At 37.1% G+C, this 22,847-nt stretch overlaps 1 protein-coding gene across 3 annotated transcripts in view; it reads left to right on the plus strand.

Moving 5' to 3' along the window:
• Positions 1-12,096, plus strand: part of ZNF81 (zinc finger protein 81) — an 80,732-nt gene extending 68,636 nt beyond the window's left edge. For 2 of the 3 annotated variants that reach the window (XM_032620297.1, XM_032620298.1), the window contains one exon: positions 1,561-12,096. In XM_032620297.1, the coding sequence (XP_032476188.1) occupies positions 1,561-3,266 (1,706 nt within the window). In that variant the 3' untranslated portion in view covers positions 3,267-12,096. The remainder of the gene's footprint in view (positions 1-1,560) is intronic. The other variant, XM_032620296.1, reaches the window with a different exon arrangement.
• Positions 12,097-22,847: the final 10,751 nt, after the last annotated feature.

Consider the following 22,847-nt stretch of genomic DNA (forward strand, 5'->3'; position numbering starts at 1 on the left):
TTATTATTGAGATTCGCATATGTCTCATGAACTGTACTGGTAATGGAACAATCTGTGATTCCCACTCTGGGCAAGAATGGTATAATAATTGTGTTAAAGATAATTCACAGTAGTAAAGAGAGCATTAGATACAGTGACTTAAATACAGAATTTTATTTCTCTCTTATATAAAGTCTCTAATATCACAGGCCATTGGAAAACCTAGTTGCTCCTGCTTATTTATGAATCCAGGTTCCTTCCACTACTCAACTCCACTGTCTCTTGGATTCTTTGTGGCATCTGCATGTTTGAATCCATGTTGCTGTCAAGTCCAGGTTTTAGTAAGCAAGAGGGTAGAAGAAGGTATAGAGAAAACATGCCTACTGTTTCAATGCTCTGGTTTGAAGGTAGCACCCGTTTTTTTCTCTCACATTCTGTTTAGAACATTGTCACATGGCCACACCAATTTTCAAAGGAGGTTGAGAAATGTTATATGACTAGGCAGCCATATGCCTGGCTACTACTCTTTTATTGCAAAAGAATGATGAAACAGATTCTAGTGGGCAGCTTTCAGTCTACCACAGTTGGTGTGTCATCTCTCTGATTTTGTACTTCTTGTTAAATATATATAATTTTTGTTCCAAGAAAACAATAACACCTGGATGGAGAGTTGGAGTATAGACATCCATTTATTGTTTGTATAGGTCAAGATGGCTGTGATCACAATATTTTTCCTATAGGCATGAATAAATTAATTTTTTCAGTTTTATTGAGATATAATTGACATACAGCATTGTATAAATTTAAAGTGTACAGCATAATGACTGGATATATATATATTGTGAAATGATTGCCACAGTAAGTTTAGTTAACATCCATATCATATAGATACAAAAAAGAGAAAGAAAAAATTTTTCCTTGTGATGAGAACTTTTAGGATCTACTCTCTTAGCAAATTTAACTGTTTTTTTATCACCTTAATTTGATATTGTTGCTAATAAGCAAGAATCAGTGAGATAAGTGAGGATTTAGAATTGAAAGCTAATGAGGACTTAGACTCTGAGTCACCCCTTCAAGCCAAGCTAATGAGGACTTAGACTCTGAGTCACCCCTTCAAGCCTAGGCTCTCCACAGAAATTTCCCCTTTAAACCCTTGTCTGTTTAATCTTCACTTCACCCTACTTGATATCCCCTACCAAAATAGAGCTAGATTGCTTAGCTGAACTCCAATCTCCAATACTGAATATATATATATATATGTATATATATATATATAAAAAATCATTCTGAACTTCACTTTCCTTATCTACAATGGTGAATAATAATAGAAAATACCTCATAGGGCTTTTGAAAGGATTAAATGAGTTCATATATATATATTTCTTAGAACAATGCCTGGAACATCATGTCATATAAGAGCTTGGCACATAATAAGTGCTATATATGTATTTTCTGTCATTGTCATCATCATCATCAAATTTACTGGTTTCCCTGTGTTCAATTTGGATTAATTTATGTGTACCTTTTAATCTTCTGCCGTCTATTCTTTGTGTCAATTTTACTTTTTCATTCTCTTTTTAGATGAAAAGTTTGGGATTAAGACCTCACAAAAAAGAATTTCTGGAAAAGTTTCATTTCATAGTGAAATGGAGGGTGAAGATACGAGAGATGATTCATTGTATTCCATTTTAGAAGAACTGTGGCACGGTGCTGAACAGATAAAAAGCTATCAGGAAAAACAGAACAAACCTCTGAGTCATGCTGCTTTCATCAATAAGAAAATATTGAATACAGAATGGGATTATGGATATAAAGACAGTGGAAAATTTGTTCATCCAGGCCCAAATTGTATTCCTTCACAGAAAAGATCCCATAAACGTGACTCATTTGGAAAGAGTTTAAAGTATAATTTAGATGTACCTATTCATAATAAAAACAATGCAACAAAGAACTTTGATAAAATTATTGGACACGATGAAGTTTTCACCCAGAGCTCTTCTTATACTAACCATGAAAATACACATACAGGAGTGAAATTCTGTGACAGCAATCCATGTGGAAAAGTCTTCAGCCTCAAACAAGCACTCAGTCACAATCTGAAATTTCCTGTTGGGGAGAAAGCAAATATGTGTACTGAACTTGGGAAGATCTTCACCCAGAGGTCACACCTCTTTGCACCTCAGAGAATTCATACTATGGAAAAACCTCATGAACTTAGCAAATGTGTGAATGTTTTTACACAGAAGCCACTACTCAGTATATATTTGAGAGTTCATAGAGATGAAAAACTATATATATGTTCTGAGTGTGGGAAGGCGTTCATCCAAAATTCAGAATTAATTATGCATGAGAAAATTCATACTAGAGAAAAACCCTATAAATGTGAATGTGGAAAATCATTTTTCCAAGTGTCATCTCTACTTAGGCATCAGACAACCCATACTGGAGAAAAACTTTATGAATGCAGTGAATGTGGGAAAGGCTTCTCCCTCAACTCAGCCCTCAATGTACATCAGAAAATTCATACTGGAGAGAGACACCACAAGTGCAGTGAGTGTGGGAAAGCCTTTACCCAAAAATCAACGCTCAGAATGCATCAGAGAATTCATACAGGAGAGAGATCCTACATATGTACTGAATGTGGGCAGGCCTTCATCCAAAAGGCACACTTGATTGCACATCAAAGAATTCATACTGGAGAGAAGCCTTATGAATGCAGTGACTGTGGGAAATCTTTCCCTTCTAAGTCACAACTCCAGATGCATAAGCGAATTCACACAGGAGAGAAACCCTATATATGCACTAACTGTGGGAAGGCCTTTACCAACAGGTCAAATCTCAATACTCACCAGAAATCTCATACTGGAGAGAAGTCTTATATATGTGCAGAATGTGGAAAAGCCTTCACAGACAGGTCAAATTTTAATAAACACCAGACAATTCATACTGGAGAGAAACCCTATGTCTGTGCTGATTGTGGGAGGGCCTTCATCCAGAAGTCAGAGTTAATTACACATCAGAGAATCCATACTACAGAGAAGCCTTACAAATGTTCTGACTGTGAGAAATCCTTCTCCAAGAAACCACATCTCAAAGTACATCAGCGAATTCACACAGGAGAGAAACCATATATATGTGCAGAATGTGGGAAAGCCTTCACTGACAGGTCAAATTTCAATAAACACCAGACAATTCATACTGGAGAGAAACCCTATAAATGTAGTGACTGTGGAAAGGGCTTCACTCAGAAATCAGTTCTGAGTATGCATCGCAATATTCATACATGAAAGTAACCCTGTTTCTTGAAAATGAGAAAACCTTATCACAGAAATCAGGTCTAAGTGTGTATTATAAAATTCAACCAAGACCGATCATATATGAATACATTGTATAATAAAAAGAATTCATCAGGCTGTTTCACCTGAGAGGAGAAAAATTATTTGGAAGAGACCCTCTAAGAATGCACTGAATGAAGGGGAACTTCCATATTTTCACAGCCTCACAAAATATAATAAAATTCATACCAGGGAAAACGCTGTCAGTTTGAGGCATTAGGAAAAGCCTTCCTGTACAAAGTATTATATAAGGCAAGTTATTATCAAATTCTTTATAGATGGAGTATGCAAAATTATATAAATGACTGTAATGTTTACTGTGTTATATTAAGCAATTTAAAGTGGCAACAAAACAAAAGGTAGGACAACAAAATGATATATTTAATGTGTAGACCTGCTCTCAGTTCTGTAGAGGATTTGCAGCAGAACACATTGCACAATGGGAGGAATAATTGAATTGAAAATTTTTTTTGGATTTAATGTAATTGTGTCTATCAAATATGTTTCCTATTGAATATTTTGCTCATGTGAATCCACAGTTTTAAAGTCATTATGGTTTTATATATACACACATCTGCTGATATAATTTTACACGAATACATACATATAATCCTATCATTCATACTGGTTTCCATGACATCGTATTTTTATCTTCCTTCATTGTGGTACAATGCAAAATAGCCATAGATCTCTCCTATCCTTTTATGCACCCCTCTTTGTAATATTACTCTGTTGTTTTTCTTATTAAGAGGTGGAGCTCTCTCTCTACTCCTTGACTCTGAGCTTGGCCATGTGACTTGTTTTGGCCAATGTACATTAACAAAGAGATTCAAGAAGATGCTGGGGAAGTGTGTAAAGCCTGCCTCGAGTCTTACCCTCTCTTGCTGCTCTTTGGAATTCCAAGACCTTCATGTGAAGAAACTCAGATTACTGAGGGATGAGAAGCCACATGGAACAGAGATGAACCAGGCCAGCTGAAGCCCCTTAGACCAAATGCCAGACATGGGAGTGAGGCTTTCATCAACCTCCAGCCCCAGCCACGCCAGCCAACACCAGAAGAGCCACACTAGTTATCCCAGCCAACCTGGAGAATTATGAGATAAATAAAATGATTATTGTTTTAAGCTACTAAGTTTGGGGTAGTCTGTTGCACAGCAAATGCTAAGTAATACCTAAAAGTGTACGCCTACTGGGGGTATTGTTTCAAAACATAAGACGTGACATTAGCTTTGGGCCTGGGCAGCAGGCAGAGACTGGAAAAACAATGAGGAAAACTGTTAAGAAAGGCTGGAAAAGATGGCAGTCTGTGTTGTTTAGTTAAGGGAAAGAAATAGCAAAACAGTCACCATCCTCTGTGGAAAGATAGAGAATGTACCAAATGAACTTGTGGATCTGGCTAAAGGGATTTCCAACAGAATGTTGGAATTATCAGTTTGCTTCTTTTAGCTGCATGTGATAAGATACAGAAAGAAAAGTATGAACTAAGCAAATAACTGTTCCATTTGTGAGCAGAATTCAGAAGAAATAACAGAAAAGCCAGGACTTGGCTGGGTTGAAAATAACTGCTTCACATCTCCAGTCTCTCCAGCCACCAAAATATTCTCAAGGTGAAAAAATGGCCCAAGGGTAGAGATCAAATCGTAGATGTGGCTCTAAGACCCTTTGTTAAAATGTGTGAAATATTTAAGTTGGAGTTTAGGAGACTCTCTCAGCTAAGTCAAACAGCTTCTTAAAACTTCACAACATTTTCCCAGTAGCCTGACACACTGCTCAAAGTAGGGAGGGTAAAAAGAATTGTTGATGTCGCATTTGGGACACGGAGTAAATACAAACCAGATTCATAGAAACTTTTAACATTTTTAATAGAGTTTTACTAGCAAAACTACCTCCAGGTTGGACTTAAAGGGACTGAAACAGTCCAAAATGAAAAGTGGCCTCTGGACTCCCCTCTCTAACTTCTGTGAACAGGAAGCAAGCTGAGAAAGTTACTCAGCTGCAAACATGGGCCATTTCTTATGGGAAAAGAAGGCTGTCTCAGAAGACCCAAGAACGATGTACTAAAATGGACTGGGAAGCCATTCCCAGGTAGAACTGTGACCTAAGCAAGAAACATTATTTGCCCCTGGGGCAGGGATACCTGACAATATTTGCTGTCTGGGATTTCAGAATTATTATGGAACAGTGACATATGTGCCTCTTGTTCCTCCCCTTTTTGAATGGGAGTATCTGTTGCAGTTATCCTGTCCCTATCTCATTGTATTTATATTTATGTGTGTGTGTGTGTGTGTGTTGGGTTGGGGGGGGTGGTCATATAAATTGTCATTTAACTCACAGGTCTCTGGATCAAGAAACTGAGAAACTGCACCCGAGGAGCCTCAGCCATATCTGAACCTGATGCAGAAGACTTAAGGTCTTAGATTTGAGCCTGATGCTATAATTTGGGATAAACGTTTAGAGGTCTTGGAATGGAGGTGAACATATTTTGCATGGTATGATAATGTAAATAATTTATGACCAGAAGAGAGACTGTTAGACAGAAAATGCTACAAATTTCTATCCTTATATGTATGCCTGTTTTCAGTCATTATTTTGCTTTGTGTTTCAGTTGGGATAATTTCTATTAACCTATCTTCAAGTTCACTGATTTTTAACCCCTACCCTGGCTCTGTTAGATCCACTGATGAACCCATTGAAGGCATTCTTCATCTCAGTTATGTTTTCTTTTCATTTCTAGTATTTCCATTCTCTCTGCTGAAATTCCCCATCTGTTCATACCTGTTGTTTACATTTTCCACTACCCTCTTTAACATATTAATTAATCATTGTTATTTTAAATTCCCTGTTTGACAGTTCCAACAACTGGATCAACTGAGTCTGGATCTGTTGATTGCTTTGTCTCTTGACAGTGGATTGTTTTCTCTTGCTGTTTTGCATGTAATTTTTGGCTGAATGTCCAATGTTGTATGTAGGAGAGTAGAAACTAAGGTAAATATTTATTCCTGGGAGTAGATAATGGCTGCTTTCCTTATAGGTCATTAGCATAGGGGAATTGAGTCCATCTAGTCAGGATTTAGGCTGGGTTTAGGTTTTGTTGCTCTCTTTACCTACAGTGTGTCAATGACTTCAAATTTCTCTAGTGTTACCTTGTGCTTAGAGTAGGCACTGGTTTTCCAGATAATTTTTCTCAATATTCCTGAACCACCCTTGCCTTTAGGTGTTTCCTGTGTGCCTGCATCTCAGAGAGACTCCCTCGCTATGCTCTTGCTTCTCCCTTAGTAGTAGACTTCTATTATTACCTGGGTCTTGGTGACCTGATGAGTGGGGGGACAGGAGTTGTCCTGGGCCAGCCTCAGTCTTAGGCAGGCCCTGTATCCCTAGGTCTTGGAGGGTGATCCTGCCCTCCCCATTAGTATAAAGCCTTAAATGGTCTGGGCCTAGGATGGTTTCCTGCCCTTCCTCTGTGAGTGGAAGGTTTTTTCCCTTTTCCTTTCCTCTAGCCACAGTGGATCTTCACCTATGTCCTGTGGGCAACAAGGTTTGCTGCACTTCCCCCAGTGGCTTAAGGCTTTTGTTTTGTAGGGGAATAGGGCCCCATTGGGGCTTTGTGCCATTTCTGTATCAGCAGCTGTCCCCTTGCAGGCCTACACCACTGAGAGAGGCTTTCTCCAATCCCACCCTATCCCCAGTGTTTCTTGTGAGCACCCAGTGGAGGTCTGTGGAGAAGAACCTGCAAATGGGGGCTAACTACACCTAGGTCTCCAGCTCTCAGAGGTCCTATATTCTCACACTATCCCACACTCAGCCTTTAGAAATTTATTTAAAATTCTTGCTGAATTCTTACTGCTGGTGTGGTAGACCCATCTTCCTTCCTGCTCTGCCATAGGTGACCAGTGATAACTTCCTGTCTCCTTTGAGGCATTTGTCTTATATATCAAGCTAGTTGGTTACTCTATGATGAGTTCAAGAAAAGTTATGATTTTGTAGATTACCTGAATTTTTTCTAATTATAAGAATAGGAGCTCTTTTCAGGTGTCTACATTCTAGCCAGAATCCAGAAGTCTGGATGGTCTCCTTTAGCCACTACCATCAGAATATATGCCACCTTTCAATATGACTTTGCCACTTCACCCAAGAGGTAGAGTCCATTTCTCCAGCCCTTGAAACTGGATTTGGCCACTTCTTTGGCCAGTAGGACATTAGCAAATATGACACAAGCAGAGGCTTGAGAAATACTTGCACACTGAGGTTTGCCCACTCTTGCTGCTCTTTGAAATCCTGAGCCCAAGTGTGAAAAAGCCTGGATTATGCTGTTAGAGGATGAGAGACCTTACGGAGCAGTGATGGAGCAGAGATGAGCCATCCCAGTTGAGGTGCCCTAGACCAACCATATTTCATCTGCCAGATGTGTGAATGAAGCCATTCTATCCATCTAGCCATGATCAAGCCTACTGTGGTCGGCAGCCTCTGAGATGACCTTGAATTATCCCCACCTCCTGGTATCTACACCCTTGTGTAATTCTGTTCCCTTGAGTTTGGGCTGGATTAGTGACTTGGTTCTAGTGAATAGAATGAGGCAGAGGTAATGGGATGTCACGTCCAAGATTAGGTTACAGAAAGATGGGGGCTTCCATTTTGGATGCTGTCACTCTCAGAGGGCTTACTCTAGGGGAAGCATGAGGCAGCCCTATGGGGAGACCCACATGAGTGAGTTTCGGAGCATATTTTTCCAGTCTAGCCTTCTCATAAGACCATAGCCTCAGCTTACAGCTTGACTGCAACCTTATGAGAGACCTTCAGCCAGAGGCACCCTTCTGAGCCTCACCTGAATTCCTGACCCACAGAAACCGTGAAATAATAGATGTTGTTTTAAGCTGCTGAATTTTAGGGTAATTTGTTAGATAGTAATAGATTACAATAGTAATACACTGGCCTAGACTAGAAAAGCTCTGCCATCCACCCCACCCATCCCAGACAACTCACAGAATCGTGGATTAAAATGTTGATTGTTTTAAGCCACTAAGTTTTGGGTGGCTTATTACCGAGAAAAAGCTAACTAATACATTTATTATTTACTGAATTTCCTCCTCCACTATTTATCTCCAACAGATAACCAGTACTAATTAACCACTATGAACACTTTCATGTTTTAATCTGTGCTCATAATTGTATATAGATATACATATGTTACATGCTTATAATCAGACAGAAGCTGTATAAGGATTGTTTTCTTCCTTGATTTTCAAATATGGGATCATGTCACACAACTATCTCTGCTTGCTTTATTACTCAACAATAACGCTTTTCAATGATTGCATGATAGTTCGTGGCGTGGATATGCAATAATTTATTCAACCATTTGTATATTAAGATTTATTTATACACCCCCTTTTCAACTTAGGAGCAATGCTGTTCAAAATATTGAGGCAATTTGCATAGTGGTTGGGTAGATAGGCTCAGGAACCAGTCAGCTAGGGTTTCAATCCTGGCTCTACCAGTTACTAGCTATGTGACCTTGAACAGGTTAGTTAACCTCTCTGTCCTGATTTCTTCAGCTGTAAAGGATGGATGTTCACAGCAGTACCTATCTCATAGATTTGACATGAGATGTGTATAAACTTCCTAGGGCTGCTGTAATAAAGTACCACAAACTGAGTGGCTTAAAACAACAGAAACGTATTGTGAGGGCAGAAGTCTGAAATTAAGGTGTCAGCGGGGCCACACTCCCTCTGAAGGCACTAGAGAAGGAATTGTTTTGTGCCTCTCACCTAGTTTTTGGTAGTCTCAGTCATTCCTTGGCTTGTGGATACGTCACTCCAGTCATACAGCCATTTTCTTCCCGTGCGTCTTCACATCATGTTCCTTCTGCTAGTCTGTCTCTGTGTCTAATTTTCCCTTTTTTTAAAATAAGAATACCAGTCATATTGGATTAGGCCCACCCTACTGGCCTCATTTTAACTTGATTACTTCTGTAAAGACTCTGTTTTCAAGTAAGGTCACATTCTGAGGTACTGGAGGTTAGGACTTCAACATATCTTTGGGGGGTACACAATTACTCATAACAAGAAGTTGATGCACTTATCTGTGTAAAGCACTTAGAACTATGTGTGGGGAGAAGTTCTTGATGAATACTAGATACACGCCACTTCCTGAGCCTGCCAAGTCCCCCCTACCATTCTCTATGCTTGGGCAGGATTTGAGAGCTTGTGTGTGGTATCTTAGTCTCATCCAACTACCTAAAGAAAATGTTTAGAGTGACAGGGAAAGCAGGCCGAGGACCAAGGCTTGTGCTATCAGCATTTGAGGACCAGGCCAAGAAAGATTCATCTACAGAGGATAATGGGAAGGAACAGCTGGAGAGGTGAAAACATACCAGGTGAGCAAGGGGTTCACAGAGAACAGAGTGTTTCCAAGGAGTGTTTCAGTGGAGGAACTGTCCACACTAGAGGTCAATTCACATGAGGAAAGAAAACCGGTGCTTGGATTTTGTGACAAGGAGGTCATTATTAACTTTGGTGAGTGTTATTTTAGAAGTGAATTTAACTAAGGAAAAAAATTGAGCAAATTTGAAGGAGTTTCTGAACCCAGGTGGTGTTACTTCACCACAAAACTTTTCCAGTAGAAAAAAAAATTAGGTTATTGGGCTGTATTCTACTGTTGTCTGGGTTATGCTGAGAAATGTGTTTTCAAGAATCCTGTGTGACTCCAGGTTAGAGTCGGCCAAAAATAGAAATTGCATGAGATTCAGGAGGTCAAAGTGAAGGAACAATTATTACTCCAAAAGTTTGAGATTAGATATAGGGAAGGACAGATGCAGAGATACCTGGAAGGTCTTAATTTTTCCTCACTCTCTTCCACTCTGTATTCAGCCCTTTCTATCTCCCAGCCCTGCTTACCTACAGTGGCCCCAGGCCTGCCACCAGATGCCTAGCTGCAACCCACAAAGGCAACAGCTCTTCATATATTTCTCCATCAGCTCCCCTTTCACAGTCTCACTTAAGCAGCTGGATGTGCCTGGCTTCTCAGATTTTCTTGCAAGCACTGACTTATCCACCCATGCCAGTGTTTCAAAAGGGCTGGTTTCGTGACTTCTCTAATCTTCCAGCTTCCCCTTCCATACCTTTACTTCCCCAGCTACTCCCACAATTGTGCATGATCTAATTCATATAAAAATTCCTTATTCCATAATACTCATAATGAATCCACTTCCCTGATTGAACCCTGATTGTTAAAGTTACACTTTCTTTTCCTGAGAACTTGGTAAGCATTGCTCTTCTAAAATTGAGTGGTACCATTGAGAAATCTTAGATTAACCTGATATTTTTCTTGTATGTTTCTGCCACGTGATTCTTTTTTTATGCTGGAAGTTAAGGATCTTTAGAAGCATATGCCTTAGTCTTGATTTTTGTGAGCTAATTTTAACTGGGTTATAGTTAGCTGTTCCAATCATGATTCAAGCCTTTTATTTCAGGGAAGTTTTATTTTGTTTAACTTTTTTATCTGGTCCATCTCTTTTCTTCAGGGACATCAAGTATTCATATGTAATGTGTCTTTGTCATCTTCTCCGTCCATTTCTTACCACTCTACATTCGTTTCATACATTCGTTTCATACATTCATTTCATTATTCTTTTTGGTTGTTTGTGATTGGCTCTAGCCTCCTGTTCAGAGATAATTCTCCATGAATTCTTAATGTCTAGACATTAACAGCCAGTGTGCTCAGGTTTATTTACATTCCAGAAGAGTAAAGATAGAGAATGTCTCCCTCCCTGGAGACATTCCCAGAGAAGATTTACTTACATTCTAGGACAATAAAGGTAATGTCTCTCTTCCTAAGACGAGGATGGGCAATAAATCAATATAACAATATTGTGTTTTCCCCACGTTTTAATTATGTCAATTTTCAATCATGTAGAAATACTGAAAGAACAGTACAATGAACACACATACAACTTTCATCTAGATTCAACAATGTATATGTAAATTTTTTCCTGAATAATTGATGGTAAGTTATAGACATTATAACATTACACTCAAATATTTGAGCATCCATATCCTAAAAATAAGGACATTCTCCCCCATAACTAGATCATCATTATCAATCTAATTCTCATATGATATCTAATACGATATATCCAGTCCATTTTCAAATTTCTCTCATTGTCTCCAAAATATATTTTACAACTTTATTGAGGTATAATAACATACAGTAAATGGAACTTGTTTAAAGTGTACAATTTGATGAGTTTTGACATATGTATGTACCTTTAAAACCATCACTACAATAAAAATAACATATCCATTACCCATAAAAGTTTCCTTATGCCCGTTTGTCATCCAACCCTCCCTCCCCACACCCTTCCCCCCATCCACAGGAAACCACTGATCTGTTTTTTCTCACTATAAATTAGTTGGAATTTTCTACAATTTTATATAAATGGAATTGTACTGTAGGCATTCTTGTTTTGTTTTGCTTCTTTCATTCAGCATAATTATTTTGTGATTCGTTTTAGTTGTTACATGTATCTATAGTAATTACTTTTTACTGCTAAATGGTATTTCATTGTATAGATGTACCAAATTTGTTTATCCATTCATGTGTTGATAGAAATCTGTGTTGTTTCTAGTTTTTGGCTATTACAAATAAAACTGATATGAACATTTGAATACAAGTCTTTGTGTGGATGTAGCTTTCATTTCTCTTGTGTGAATACCTAGGATTGAATAGTTTGGTCATATACTGAGTGTATATTTAGCTATTTAAGAAATTTGCAAACTGTTTTCCAAAGTGCTGTACCATTTTACATTTCCACCAGCAGCATATAAGTGTTCCATTTGCTTCACATTTTTGCCCTCACTAGGAATTATTATTCCTTTTAATTTTAGCCATTTTTGTGGGAGTCATGTGGTGTCTCACTGTGGTTTTAACTTACACTTTCCTAATAACTAATGCTATAGATCATCTTGTGCTTATTTACAATCTATATATCATCTTGGTTGATATATCTTTTCAAATATTTTGCCCAGTTGTAAGAGTTCTTTATATATCCTAGATATAAGTCCTTTGTTGGATATATATATTTTGCAAACATTTTCTCCCAAGTTTGCCTTTTCATTTGAATAACAGAAGAGCAAAAGTTTTTAATTTTAATAAGTCCAGTTCATTTATACGTTCCTTATAGTTCATGCTTTTTGAGTCATGGTTAAGAAATTTTTGCAAGACTCAGGGTCACTAAGACTTTATCCTATGCTTTCTTCTAGACATTTTATAATATTGGTTCTTACATTTAGTCCTGCTATCCATTTTGATTTAATTTTGTATATGGTCTTAGGAAACGGTTTAGGTTCACTTTGTTTTGCATATGGCTGTCCAATTGTTCAAGAACCATTTGTTTAAAAAAAATTATCCTCCCTCGATTGACTTGCCTTGTCATTTCTGTAAAAAAGTCAGTTGATTGGTTGTATTTCTGGAAGTACTTCAGTTCTGTTTTTCCATTTGTCTATCTTACTGCCAGTACCACTGTTGGCATTGTTGTAACTTCTGTATTACTCTAGCATTAGTGATTACTGTAGTTTCATAATAAGTCGAAGTCAGATAGTGTAAAGTCCTCCAACTTTACTTTTCTTTTCCACAATTGTTTTGGCTATTCTAGGTCTTTTAAATTTCCATATGAATTTTAGAATCAGCTTGTTGGTTACTATAAAAGGCCTGCTTGGGTTTTGATTGGGATTGAATTGAATCTATAGATCTATTTGGAAATAATTGACATTTTAATAATATTGAGTTTTCAGATCCATGAACAGGGTATATATTTCCATTTATTTAGGTCTCCTTTCATTTCTCTCAGAAGTGTTTTGTAGTTTTTAGTATGCAAGTTTTATACATTTTGTCAAATTTATCCCTAAGTATTTCATATGCCTATATTACTTTAAATGGTATTAATTATTTTTAAATTTACAATAGTTATTTGCTAGGATAGAGAAATACAATTGACTTTCACATGTTGATCTTGTATCCCATAACCTTGCTAAGCTCACTTATTAGTTCTAGTAGCTATTGTTGATCCTGTTAAGCTTTTCTACAAAGACAATCATGTCATCTGTGAGAAATGGTAGTTTTGCTTCTTCCTTTCCAGTATAGGTGCCTTTTATTTATTTTCTTGTCTTATTGTACTGGCTACAGTACAATGTTGAATAGAAGTGATCAGAGTGGATATCTTTGCCTTTTTCTTGATCTTAGGAAGAAAATATTTAGTCTTTCACCTTTGAGTATGTTAGCTGTGGGTTTTTCGTATATGCTCTTTATCAGGTTGAGGAAGTTACCTCTATTACTAATTTGTTGATAGTTTTTATCAAGAAGAGATGTTGGATTTTGTCAAATGTTTCTTCTCCAGCTATTGAGACAATCATATAGCTTTTCTTTTTTAATTTGTTAATCTGTCAAATTACATTGATTATATTGATTTTTGATAGTTAAATAAATCTAGCATTTCTGGAATTAAACCCCTCTTAGTCATGATGTATTATCATTTTTATATATCACTGGACTCAATTTGCTAAAGTTTTTGTTAGGAATTTTTGCATGTATTCTTATTTAGGATGTTGGTTTTTAGTTTTCTTATATTTTCTTTGTCTGCTTTTGGTATCAGGATAATGCTGACTTCATAGAATTAGTTGGGAAGTGGTCCCTCCCCTGGAAGATTTGGTGTAGAAATGGTGTTATGTCTTCCTTTAATGTTTGGTAGAATTTGCCAGTGAAGCCATCTGGCACTGGTATTCTTTTATAAAAGATGTGGTGTATATTTCATGGAATATTATTCATGAAAAAGAAGAAAATCCTGCCATTTGTGACAACATGGATGGACCTTAATAGCATTATGCTAAGTGAGGAAGTCAGACAGAGAAAGACAAGTACTGTACGATATCACTTATATGTGGAATCTTAGAAAACCAAACTCATAGAAACAGAGAACAAAATGGTGTTTACAAGGAACTGGGAGAACAAAATGGTGTTTACAAGGAACTGGGAGGGGTGAGGCAATGGGGAGATGTTAAAGGGTACAAACTTGCAGTTAGAAGATGAATAAGTTCTGGGGAGCTAATGAATGGCATTGTGACTATAGTTAACAATACTGTATTATATACTTGAAAGTTGCTAAGAGACTGGATCTTTAATGTTCTCACCACAAAAAGAAATGATAATTATGTGACATCATAGGGGTATTAGCTAATGCTATGGTGGTAATCATGCTCCAGTATATAAGTGTATCAAATCAACAGGTTGTACACCTTAAACTTACACAACATTAAATGTCAATTATGTCTCATTTTTTAAAAAAGTTTTTAACTAAAAATTCAATTTAACAGTTATAAGGCTATTCAGGTTATCATTTTCTTCACTGAGCTTTAGTAGTTTGTATTTTTCAAAGAATTTGTCTATTTCACATAAGTTGTCTAATTTAGGAGCAAAATGTTGTTCATCATATTCCTTTTTTATCCTTTTAATAAAATCTGGAGGATCTGAAGCGATGTTCCCTTCTCCCATTCTTGATATTAGTAATTTGTGTCTCATTTTTCTTCTGGGCAGTTTGGCTAGAGATTTATCAATTTTACTGATTTTTCTCAAATATCCAGCTTTTGGTGTGATTGATTTTTCTCTATTGTTTTTCTGTCTTCAATTTTATTTATGTTCCCTTGTTTATTATTTCTTTTCTCTGCTTACTTTGAGTTAAATTTGCTCTTCTTTTTCTAGCTTCTTATGGTTGAAGCTGAGTCACTAATTTGAGACGTTTCTTCTTTTGTAGTATAAAGCTTTAGTGATATAAATAACCCTTTAAGCACTCATTTAGTAGCATCTAATATATACTGATATGTTGTCTTTACATATTCATTCAGTTCAAAATACTTCCTAACTTACCTTGGGATGTCTTCTCTGTCCCGTGTGTTATTTAGATGTGTGTTACAGTATCCAGATATTTTAGAATTTTCCACTTTCTGTTATGATTTATAATTTGATTCCATTGTGATCAGAGAATATACTTTGTATGACTTGAATACTTATAAATTAATTGAGACTTCTGTTACGGTACAGAATATGGTCTATCTTGGTAAAAGTTTTATGCACACTTGTAAAGAATGTATTTTTCTCTTGTTATGTGGCATGATCTATAAATATGAATTAAGATCTTTGATAGTATGATTCAAGTCTTCTGTAGCCTTACTGATTTTATGTCCATTCTATCAGTTATTGAGGGAGAGGTATTGAAATCTCCAACTAACATTGTGCTTCTTTCTATTTCTCCTTTCAGTTATACAGTTGATGCTTTATCTATTTTGAAGCTCTGTTATTAGGTATACAGCATTTAGGACTGTTATGTCCATTTGTTGAGTACGCCCTTTTTTCATTATGAAATGACTCTATCATGGTAAAATTCTTATATTAATAGCCACTTTTTTTTCTTTTGATCCGTTTTAGCAAGTATGTATTTTCCCATCACACACACTTATATATAGTCTCCAGCCCTTCCAGAGGCTGAACTGATACCACATGGCTCAAAACCCTTACCTAGGCATAGACTACCCAGCATGGCTCCAGGCTCCCAGGTAACAGACACTCTTATCAGGCAGGACACTCCAAGGGCTTAGAGGTTACCTCCTAGGAGCTGGGTGAAGGGGCCAAGCCTTTCTTTGGGCAAGGTTTATCCTTTACTGAACACCAACCTTTTTTCTGTTCCAGGATCCAATGCAGTTTATCACATTGCCTTGAGTTGTCATGTTTCCTCAGTCTCCTCCAACCTGTGACAGCTTCTTTGGTCTTTATCTTTCATGATCTTGACACTTTTGAAGATTAGTCTTGTAGACATGATAAGTAGTCTTGTAGAAATGTTCCTCAATTTGCATTTGTCTGATGTTTTATCATGAACATATTGAGGTTATGGATTTGGGGGATGGATATCACAGAGATTATGTGCCCTTCTTATTGCATTATTTCAGGGGACAGATTATATGAACGTGACTTATTACTAAGTGATATTACTAAGTGACATTAACCTTGGTCACTTTGTTATGGTGGTGTCTCCCAAGTTTCTCTGTTGTAAAGTTACTGTTTTTCCTCTTTCTATACTCTTCACTGACTCAAAAGTCCTCATACTGAAGGAAAGGGCGATTAAGCTCTACCTTCTGGATGGAGGGGCATCAAAGAGTTTGTAGTCATATGTTAAAACTACCACAAGGGAAATATTTTGAGGTTGTGCAAATATCTGTTTCTCCTTAAAGTTTCATCCATTAATTTTAGCGTTCATCAATGGCTCTTGTTTTGTTCTAACAGTGATTTTCTTTCCCTCATTGCTTCTACATTTATTAACTGGCACTCCTCTATAAGGAATATTTGTCTTTTCTATTCTTTGTATTATAATCCAGTACTACATTATGTATTATGTGGCACAAATTATTATAGGTTTGGCCATTGTTAGGTCTTTCAGCTTGCCTCCTGAGTCCCTTTAACATGCCCCCATCATTTTATCGTGGAGGAGGGTACTTCCTTACTTACTGGAACTATAAGAAAGTCCAGGCTCATCTTGTAATTTCCCTGATCCAGACCTAGAATCAGCTATTAATTTCTCCAAGGAGATCTGGTTTCTTTTGTTGGAAAGTGGCATTTAGAAACCAAGCTCTCGGCATTATGTATGTTTATTGCTACTGGTGTGTCACTGCTAGGAGTGTCAAAGAGCTAGGAACTACATGTATGTATCCTACCCATTTATACACATATTTATTTTTATTTCTTTAGCTATCTATCTGTATATGTTTTAAAAGAAACATGAGTTCATGCTGATATTCCTGACTTGAACCCAGTACTACGGGGTTCCTTTAGCCTTCTCCCAGCCCTTGCTTATTTGCACTTCTTTATCTTGACAGGAAAGAAAAACAGTTAACTCCATTTCTGTGGGCCAATTTTGGGGTTCCCTATTCTCTATTCAGTTCCACTGATCTGTGTTTCTGGATTTTTGTCATTACCACACTGTCTTGATAACTGTAGCTCTACAGTGAGTCTTGAAATTGGGTAGTGCAAATCCTCCAATTTTGTTTTTCATAATTGTTTTAGCTATTCTTGCTCCTCTATTTTACCATAACAGTTTTAGAATTAGCTTGTCAAGGGTGGTGGGGTATAGCTCAGGGGTAGAGCATTTGACTGCAGAATTAGCTAAAAAATAACTTTAAAATGCTTGTTGGGAATTTAATTGGAATTACATTGCATCTATAGATCAAATTGGGGAAGAATTGGCATTTTAATTATATTGGGTCTTACAATCCATGAGCATGGCCTATCTTTCCATTTATTTACATGATATTTTATTTCTTTCATTGATGATTTTTTCAGTATACAGATCCTGTACATATTTTGTTAGATATATACCTAATTAGTTTGTCCTTGTGGTCATATTATGTGTGTTATATTTTTGTTTTTTGTGTTTTTTTAACATGTGTTATATTTTTAAATTTCAAATTCCAATTGTTCATAGCTGGTATGTAGGATATAATTGACTCGTATATTTGACAGTGTATCCTGAAATCTTGCCAAACTTGCTAGTTCTAGGAGCTTTTCTCTAGACTTTAAATTTTTATCTACATAGACAATAATGTTGTCTGAAAATACAGCTTTCTTTCTCTCCAATCTGAATGTCTTGTATTTCCTTTTCTTATCTAATATAGCACTGTCTAGGACTTCCAGCAGAATATTGAATAGGAGTGATCAGAGAAGACATACTTGCCTTGTTTCTAATCTTAGAACGAGAGCATGCAATTTCTTACCATTCAGTATGATGTAAATTGTAGGGTGTCTGTAGATTCCATTTATTAGGTTAAGGAATTTCCATTCTGTTCTGAATTTGCTTTGAGTTTTTATCATAAGTGGGTATTTATCAAATGCTTTCTCTGCATCTACTGAGATGATTATATGGCTTGTCTTATTTAGTCCATTAATATGGTGAATGAAAATGATTTTCAAATGTTGAAACAGCCTTGCACTCCTGGCATGAACCCCTCATTGTTGTGATATGTGAAATACATATGTGTTTGTATGTACGTGTATACATGTGTATACGCATCTCTTATAAATTGTATATTTTTATAAATCTTTTATAAATTGTATATTTTTATATCTTTATAAATATAAATATATAAAATACATTTATATATTTATACATATAACTAATATTTTAATGAAGATTTTTGTGTCATGTTCATGAAGGATATTGGTCTTCAGTTTTTTCTGTCATATCATTTTCTGGTTTTAGTATTTGGGTAATGCTGCCTAATAAAATGAGTTGGGAAGTGTTCCCTCCTCTTTTTTCTGAAAGAAGTTATGTTTTCTGAAATGTTGGCAAGGGTATGGAGAAATTGGAACTTTCATGAATTGCTTTTGGGAATATTAATGTGGTACCACCTCTGTGGAAAATAGTTTGGCAGTTCCTCAATAAGTTAAACGTAGAATTACCAAATGACCCATCAATTCCACTTCTAGGTATATACCCAAAATAGTTGAAAACAAGTGTTCAAACAAAAACTTGTACATGAACATTCACAGAAGCACTATTCACAATAGCCAAAAGGTGGAAACAACCCAAGTGTCCATCAGCTGATGAATGGATAAACAAAACATGGTATATCCATAAAATGGAATATTATTCAGCCATAAAAAGGAATGAAGCATAGATTCATGCCACAACATGGATAATCTTTGAAAACATTATGCTAAGCGAAAGAAGACAGACACAAAACGCCACATATTGTATGATTCCATTTAAAGGAACTATCCATAACAGGCATATCTGTAGAAACAGAAAGTGGTAGTGGTTGCCAGGGGTTGTGGGAGAGTGGGATGAGGGTGATTCTTAATGGGTAGGACCTTTTTTTTTTAAAGAAATTAAAAAAAAATTTTTTTTAATTTATTTTTGGCTGCATTGGGTCTTTGTTGCTGCATGCGGGCTTTCTCTAGTTGTGGCGAGTGTGGGCTACCCTTCATTGTGGTGGGTGGGCTTCCCACTGTGGTGGCTTCTCTTGTTGCAGAGCATAGGCTCTAGGCGCGGGCTTCAGTAGTTGTGGCTCGCCGGCTCTAGAGTACAGGCTCAGTAGTTGTGGCGCACGGGCTTAGTTACTCTGCAGCATGTGGGATCTTCCCAGACCAAGGCTCAAACCCATGTCCCCTGCATTGGCAGGCGGATTCTTAACCACTGACCCACCGGAGAAGCCCCAGGAGGTTTCTTTTTGAGGTGACAAAAATATCGTGGAACTAGATAGTGGTGATGGTTGCTCAACATTGTGAATATACTAAATGCCAAAAAATTTCTGAGAGAGAGAGAGGAAGGGAAGGAGGAAGGAGAAAGGAGGAATGAGGAAGGAAGGAAGGAAATGGGGGGAGGGAAGGAGGAAAGTAGGAAGGGAGGGAGGGAAGGAGGGAGGGAGGGAGGGAGGGAGGGAGGGAGGGAAGAAGAAAAAGAAAATGTGTGTAGCTTGAGTTAATATACAGTCCTCCCTGGGTAACCATGGGGATTGCTTACAGAACTCCTGCAGGTACCAAAATCTGAGGATGCTCAGGTCCCTTACAGTTGGCCCTCTGTATCTGCCGATGCAGAACCCACAGATATGGAGGGCTCACTGTATTTCCAAGCCTCCAAGTTAGCTAAGAGGGCCTAGAAGAAATAATAACCCAATGAGTACCAATGAGCATACACAGCAACCAGATCTAGGTTTCTAAATATCATTTTCTAATAAAAGGAACCAGAGCTCCTTGAAATAGTTGAACTGGGGCAGGGAAAATACAAAATGAGGTGGAGCAACTTGTAGTTCCAGGAAGTAAGGAAGTACTCAAAAAAAAAAGATGCGGGCATACCAAAAGGGCACCATAGCCAACCTGAGTCTGCTTGCAATGGCCAAAGGTGGACAATTTGAGACAGAAGATAAATAACCATATTATTAGATTATAACCCATAGAATAAAATAAATATGAGTACAAGTTGATATAAATAAATAAGTAGATGGGGGAAAGGGACAACTCTTACTTACAGAATAATTCTAATTAAGAAAGGCAAAAGGAATGAGGGGAGTATAAAAGCACTATTTTTTTAGAACACCACAGTAAAAAATGTTGCAGACAAGATCCATCCACGGGTGCTAAAATTAGTAGGTGAAAATTTGATAGGAAACAATGTATTTGCATAGTCTCAACATATTTTTCCCAAGATATTTGTTAATTACAAAGGGAAAATAGTAAAATTAGAGTGGAGAAACCTGGCAGACACCACTGGGTTAACCAATCAAGGTTAACATCACCATGGTGGCACAAGAATATGAATGTAGTTGATGCCACTGAACTGTATGCTTAAAAATGGGCTAATATTGGCTGTACAGCAGAAACTGACACAGCAGTGTAAAGCAACTATACTCCAATAAAAAAATAAAATAAAAAATAAAAGCAGGCAGACTGGCAAAAAAAATTGGGTTAATATTGGGAATTTCCTCGTGGTCCAGTGGTTAGGACTCTGTGCTTTCACTGCTGAGGGTGCAGGTTCAATCCCCAGTCCAGGAACTAAGATCCCTCACAGCATGGCCAAAAAAGTGGGGGATTAACATGGTAAATTTAATGTTACATGTATTTTGCCACAATTTTTAAAAAAGTAATCTTACATCTATGACTGAGGAAGAAGGGGGCACTGACAGCCCCAAGATAAGATATGATATGTCCTATGAAATACTTGGGACAAACTTATACTAAGAAATGATTTGTTGTTTATCTGAGATCCAGATTTGTCTATTTTTATTTGCTAACTCTGGAAACCCTACCCAAGAGGCCACACTTTCCATTTGAACCAGAACTTGCTCTGAATGAACAAAGCTTGCAATAGCGTTCTAAGAAACTCAAAACCCCAAAGAACTCTGGCATGTCCTTTTTCACTTGTGTTACTTCCCTGTGTGAGCCAGCTCTTTACACTGAGAATGATATAAAAGGAAAGAAAGATCAGGCAACATAGAATTCCTCTTCCTTTCAGTCCTTCCTTGCTCATCAGTAAGCCTAAGGTAGAGAATGTGCATGTATCAAGAAGGGAAATAAAAACAGTTGAGTTCATTTTGTGCAGTGTTTCCACTGTTTTCGTAAGAGCTAAATAGATATACAAGCTATGAAATTTGAAAAAAAAAAGGTTTAACATCACCAGGAAATAACATAGACATTATGTGCCCCCTGATATATAGCCCTGGGAAGGGTATATCACTTCTGTAGTACTCTTGTCAAAAATGTGTAACTTCGACCTAATAATAAGAAAACACAAGACAAACTCAGATTGAGGAACATTCTACAAAATAACTGATTAGTACTCTTTAAAAGTGTCAAGGTCATGAAAGACAAGAAAAGACTAAGGGACTTCCACAGATTGGAGGAGGCTAAAAAGACATGAAAACTAAATGCCATGTGGTATCTTGGATTGGATTCTGGAACTAAAAAAGGACATTAGTGGAAAAACTGGTAAAATCTGATGAATAAAGTCTGTAGGTCAGTTAATCATATTGTTCTAATGTTAGTTTTTAGTTTTCATAATTATATCATGGTTATGTTAACATGAGAAGAAAGTGGAAAAAGGGAATATAAGAACTTTGTGCTATTTTTTCAACTTTTCTGTGTCTAAACTTATTTCAGCATAAATGGCTAAATAAAAGTTGAATTATCATGATCAAAAACATCTTAGATGTAGAATTTAGAACTGTTTGTCATATAGTAAGTATATGCTTTATAAGAAACTGTTGAACTGTTTTCCAAGGTAGTTATACCATTTCACACTTCCGCCAGGAATTTATGGGAGTTCCAGTTGCTCCGCATCTTCACCAGCACTAGGTAGACCAATATGTATTGTGGTAGTCAGCTTCTAAATGGCCCCAACGATAGCCACTTTCTGTTCACTCCCTTGTGTAATCCCTTCCCCCTGAGTGAGGCTAGATGTATTGATTCACTTCTAATGAGAATACAGCAAAAGTGATGGGATATCACTTCCAATATGAAAAGACTGTGGCTTCTATGTTGGGCACTCTATCTTGGATAACTTACACTGGCAAAAAAAAATTCCATATTTTGAGCAGCCCTATTGTGAGGCCCATGTGGTGTGGCAGACTGAGGTCCATAGTCCATCAGCCCACAAGGAACTGAGGCCCTCAGTCCAGCAGCCATGTGAATTAGCTTAAAAGTGGATCCTTCAGATGACTGTATCCCAAGGTGACATCCTGACTGCACCCTCTTGAGAGATCTTGAGTCAGAAGCACCCAGCTGTGCCAATCCCAGATTCATGGCCCACAGAAACTGTGATATAATAACTATTTGCTGTTTTAAGCCACTAAATTGTGAATAATTTGTTACTCAGCTATAGATAACTCAAACATATTTAAACCACATCAAGTTATTATCCTTTACCTATGGCAATGGCAAAAAAAAAAGGTTGATGAGTGGGAACACAGTCACTCTCATACCGTGATGTTATAAGTGCAAAATAAA

This window comes from Phocoena sinus, chromosome X, assembly GCF_008692025.1.
Source record: "Phocoena sinus isolate mPhoSin1 chromosome X, mPhoSin1.pri, whole genome shotgun sequence".
Taxonomy (NCBI): Eukaryota; Metazoa; Chordata; class Mammalia; order Artiodactyla; family Phocoenidae; genus Phocoena; species Phocoena sinus.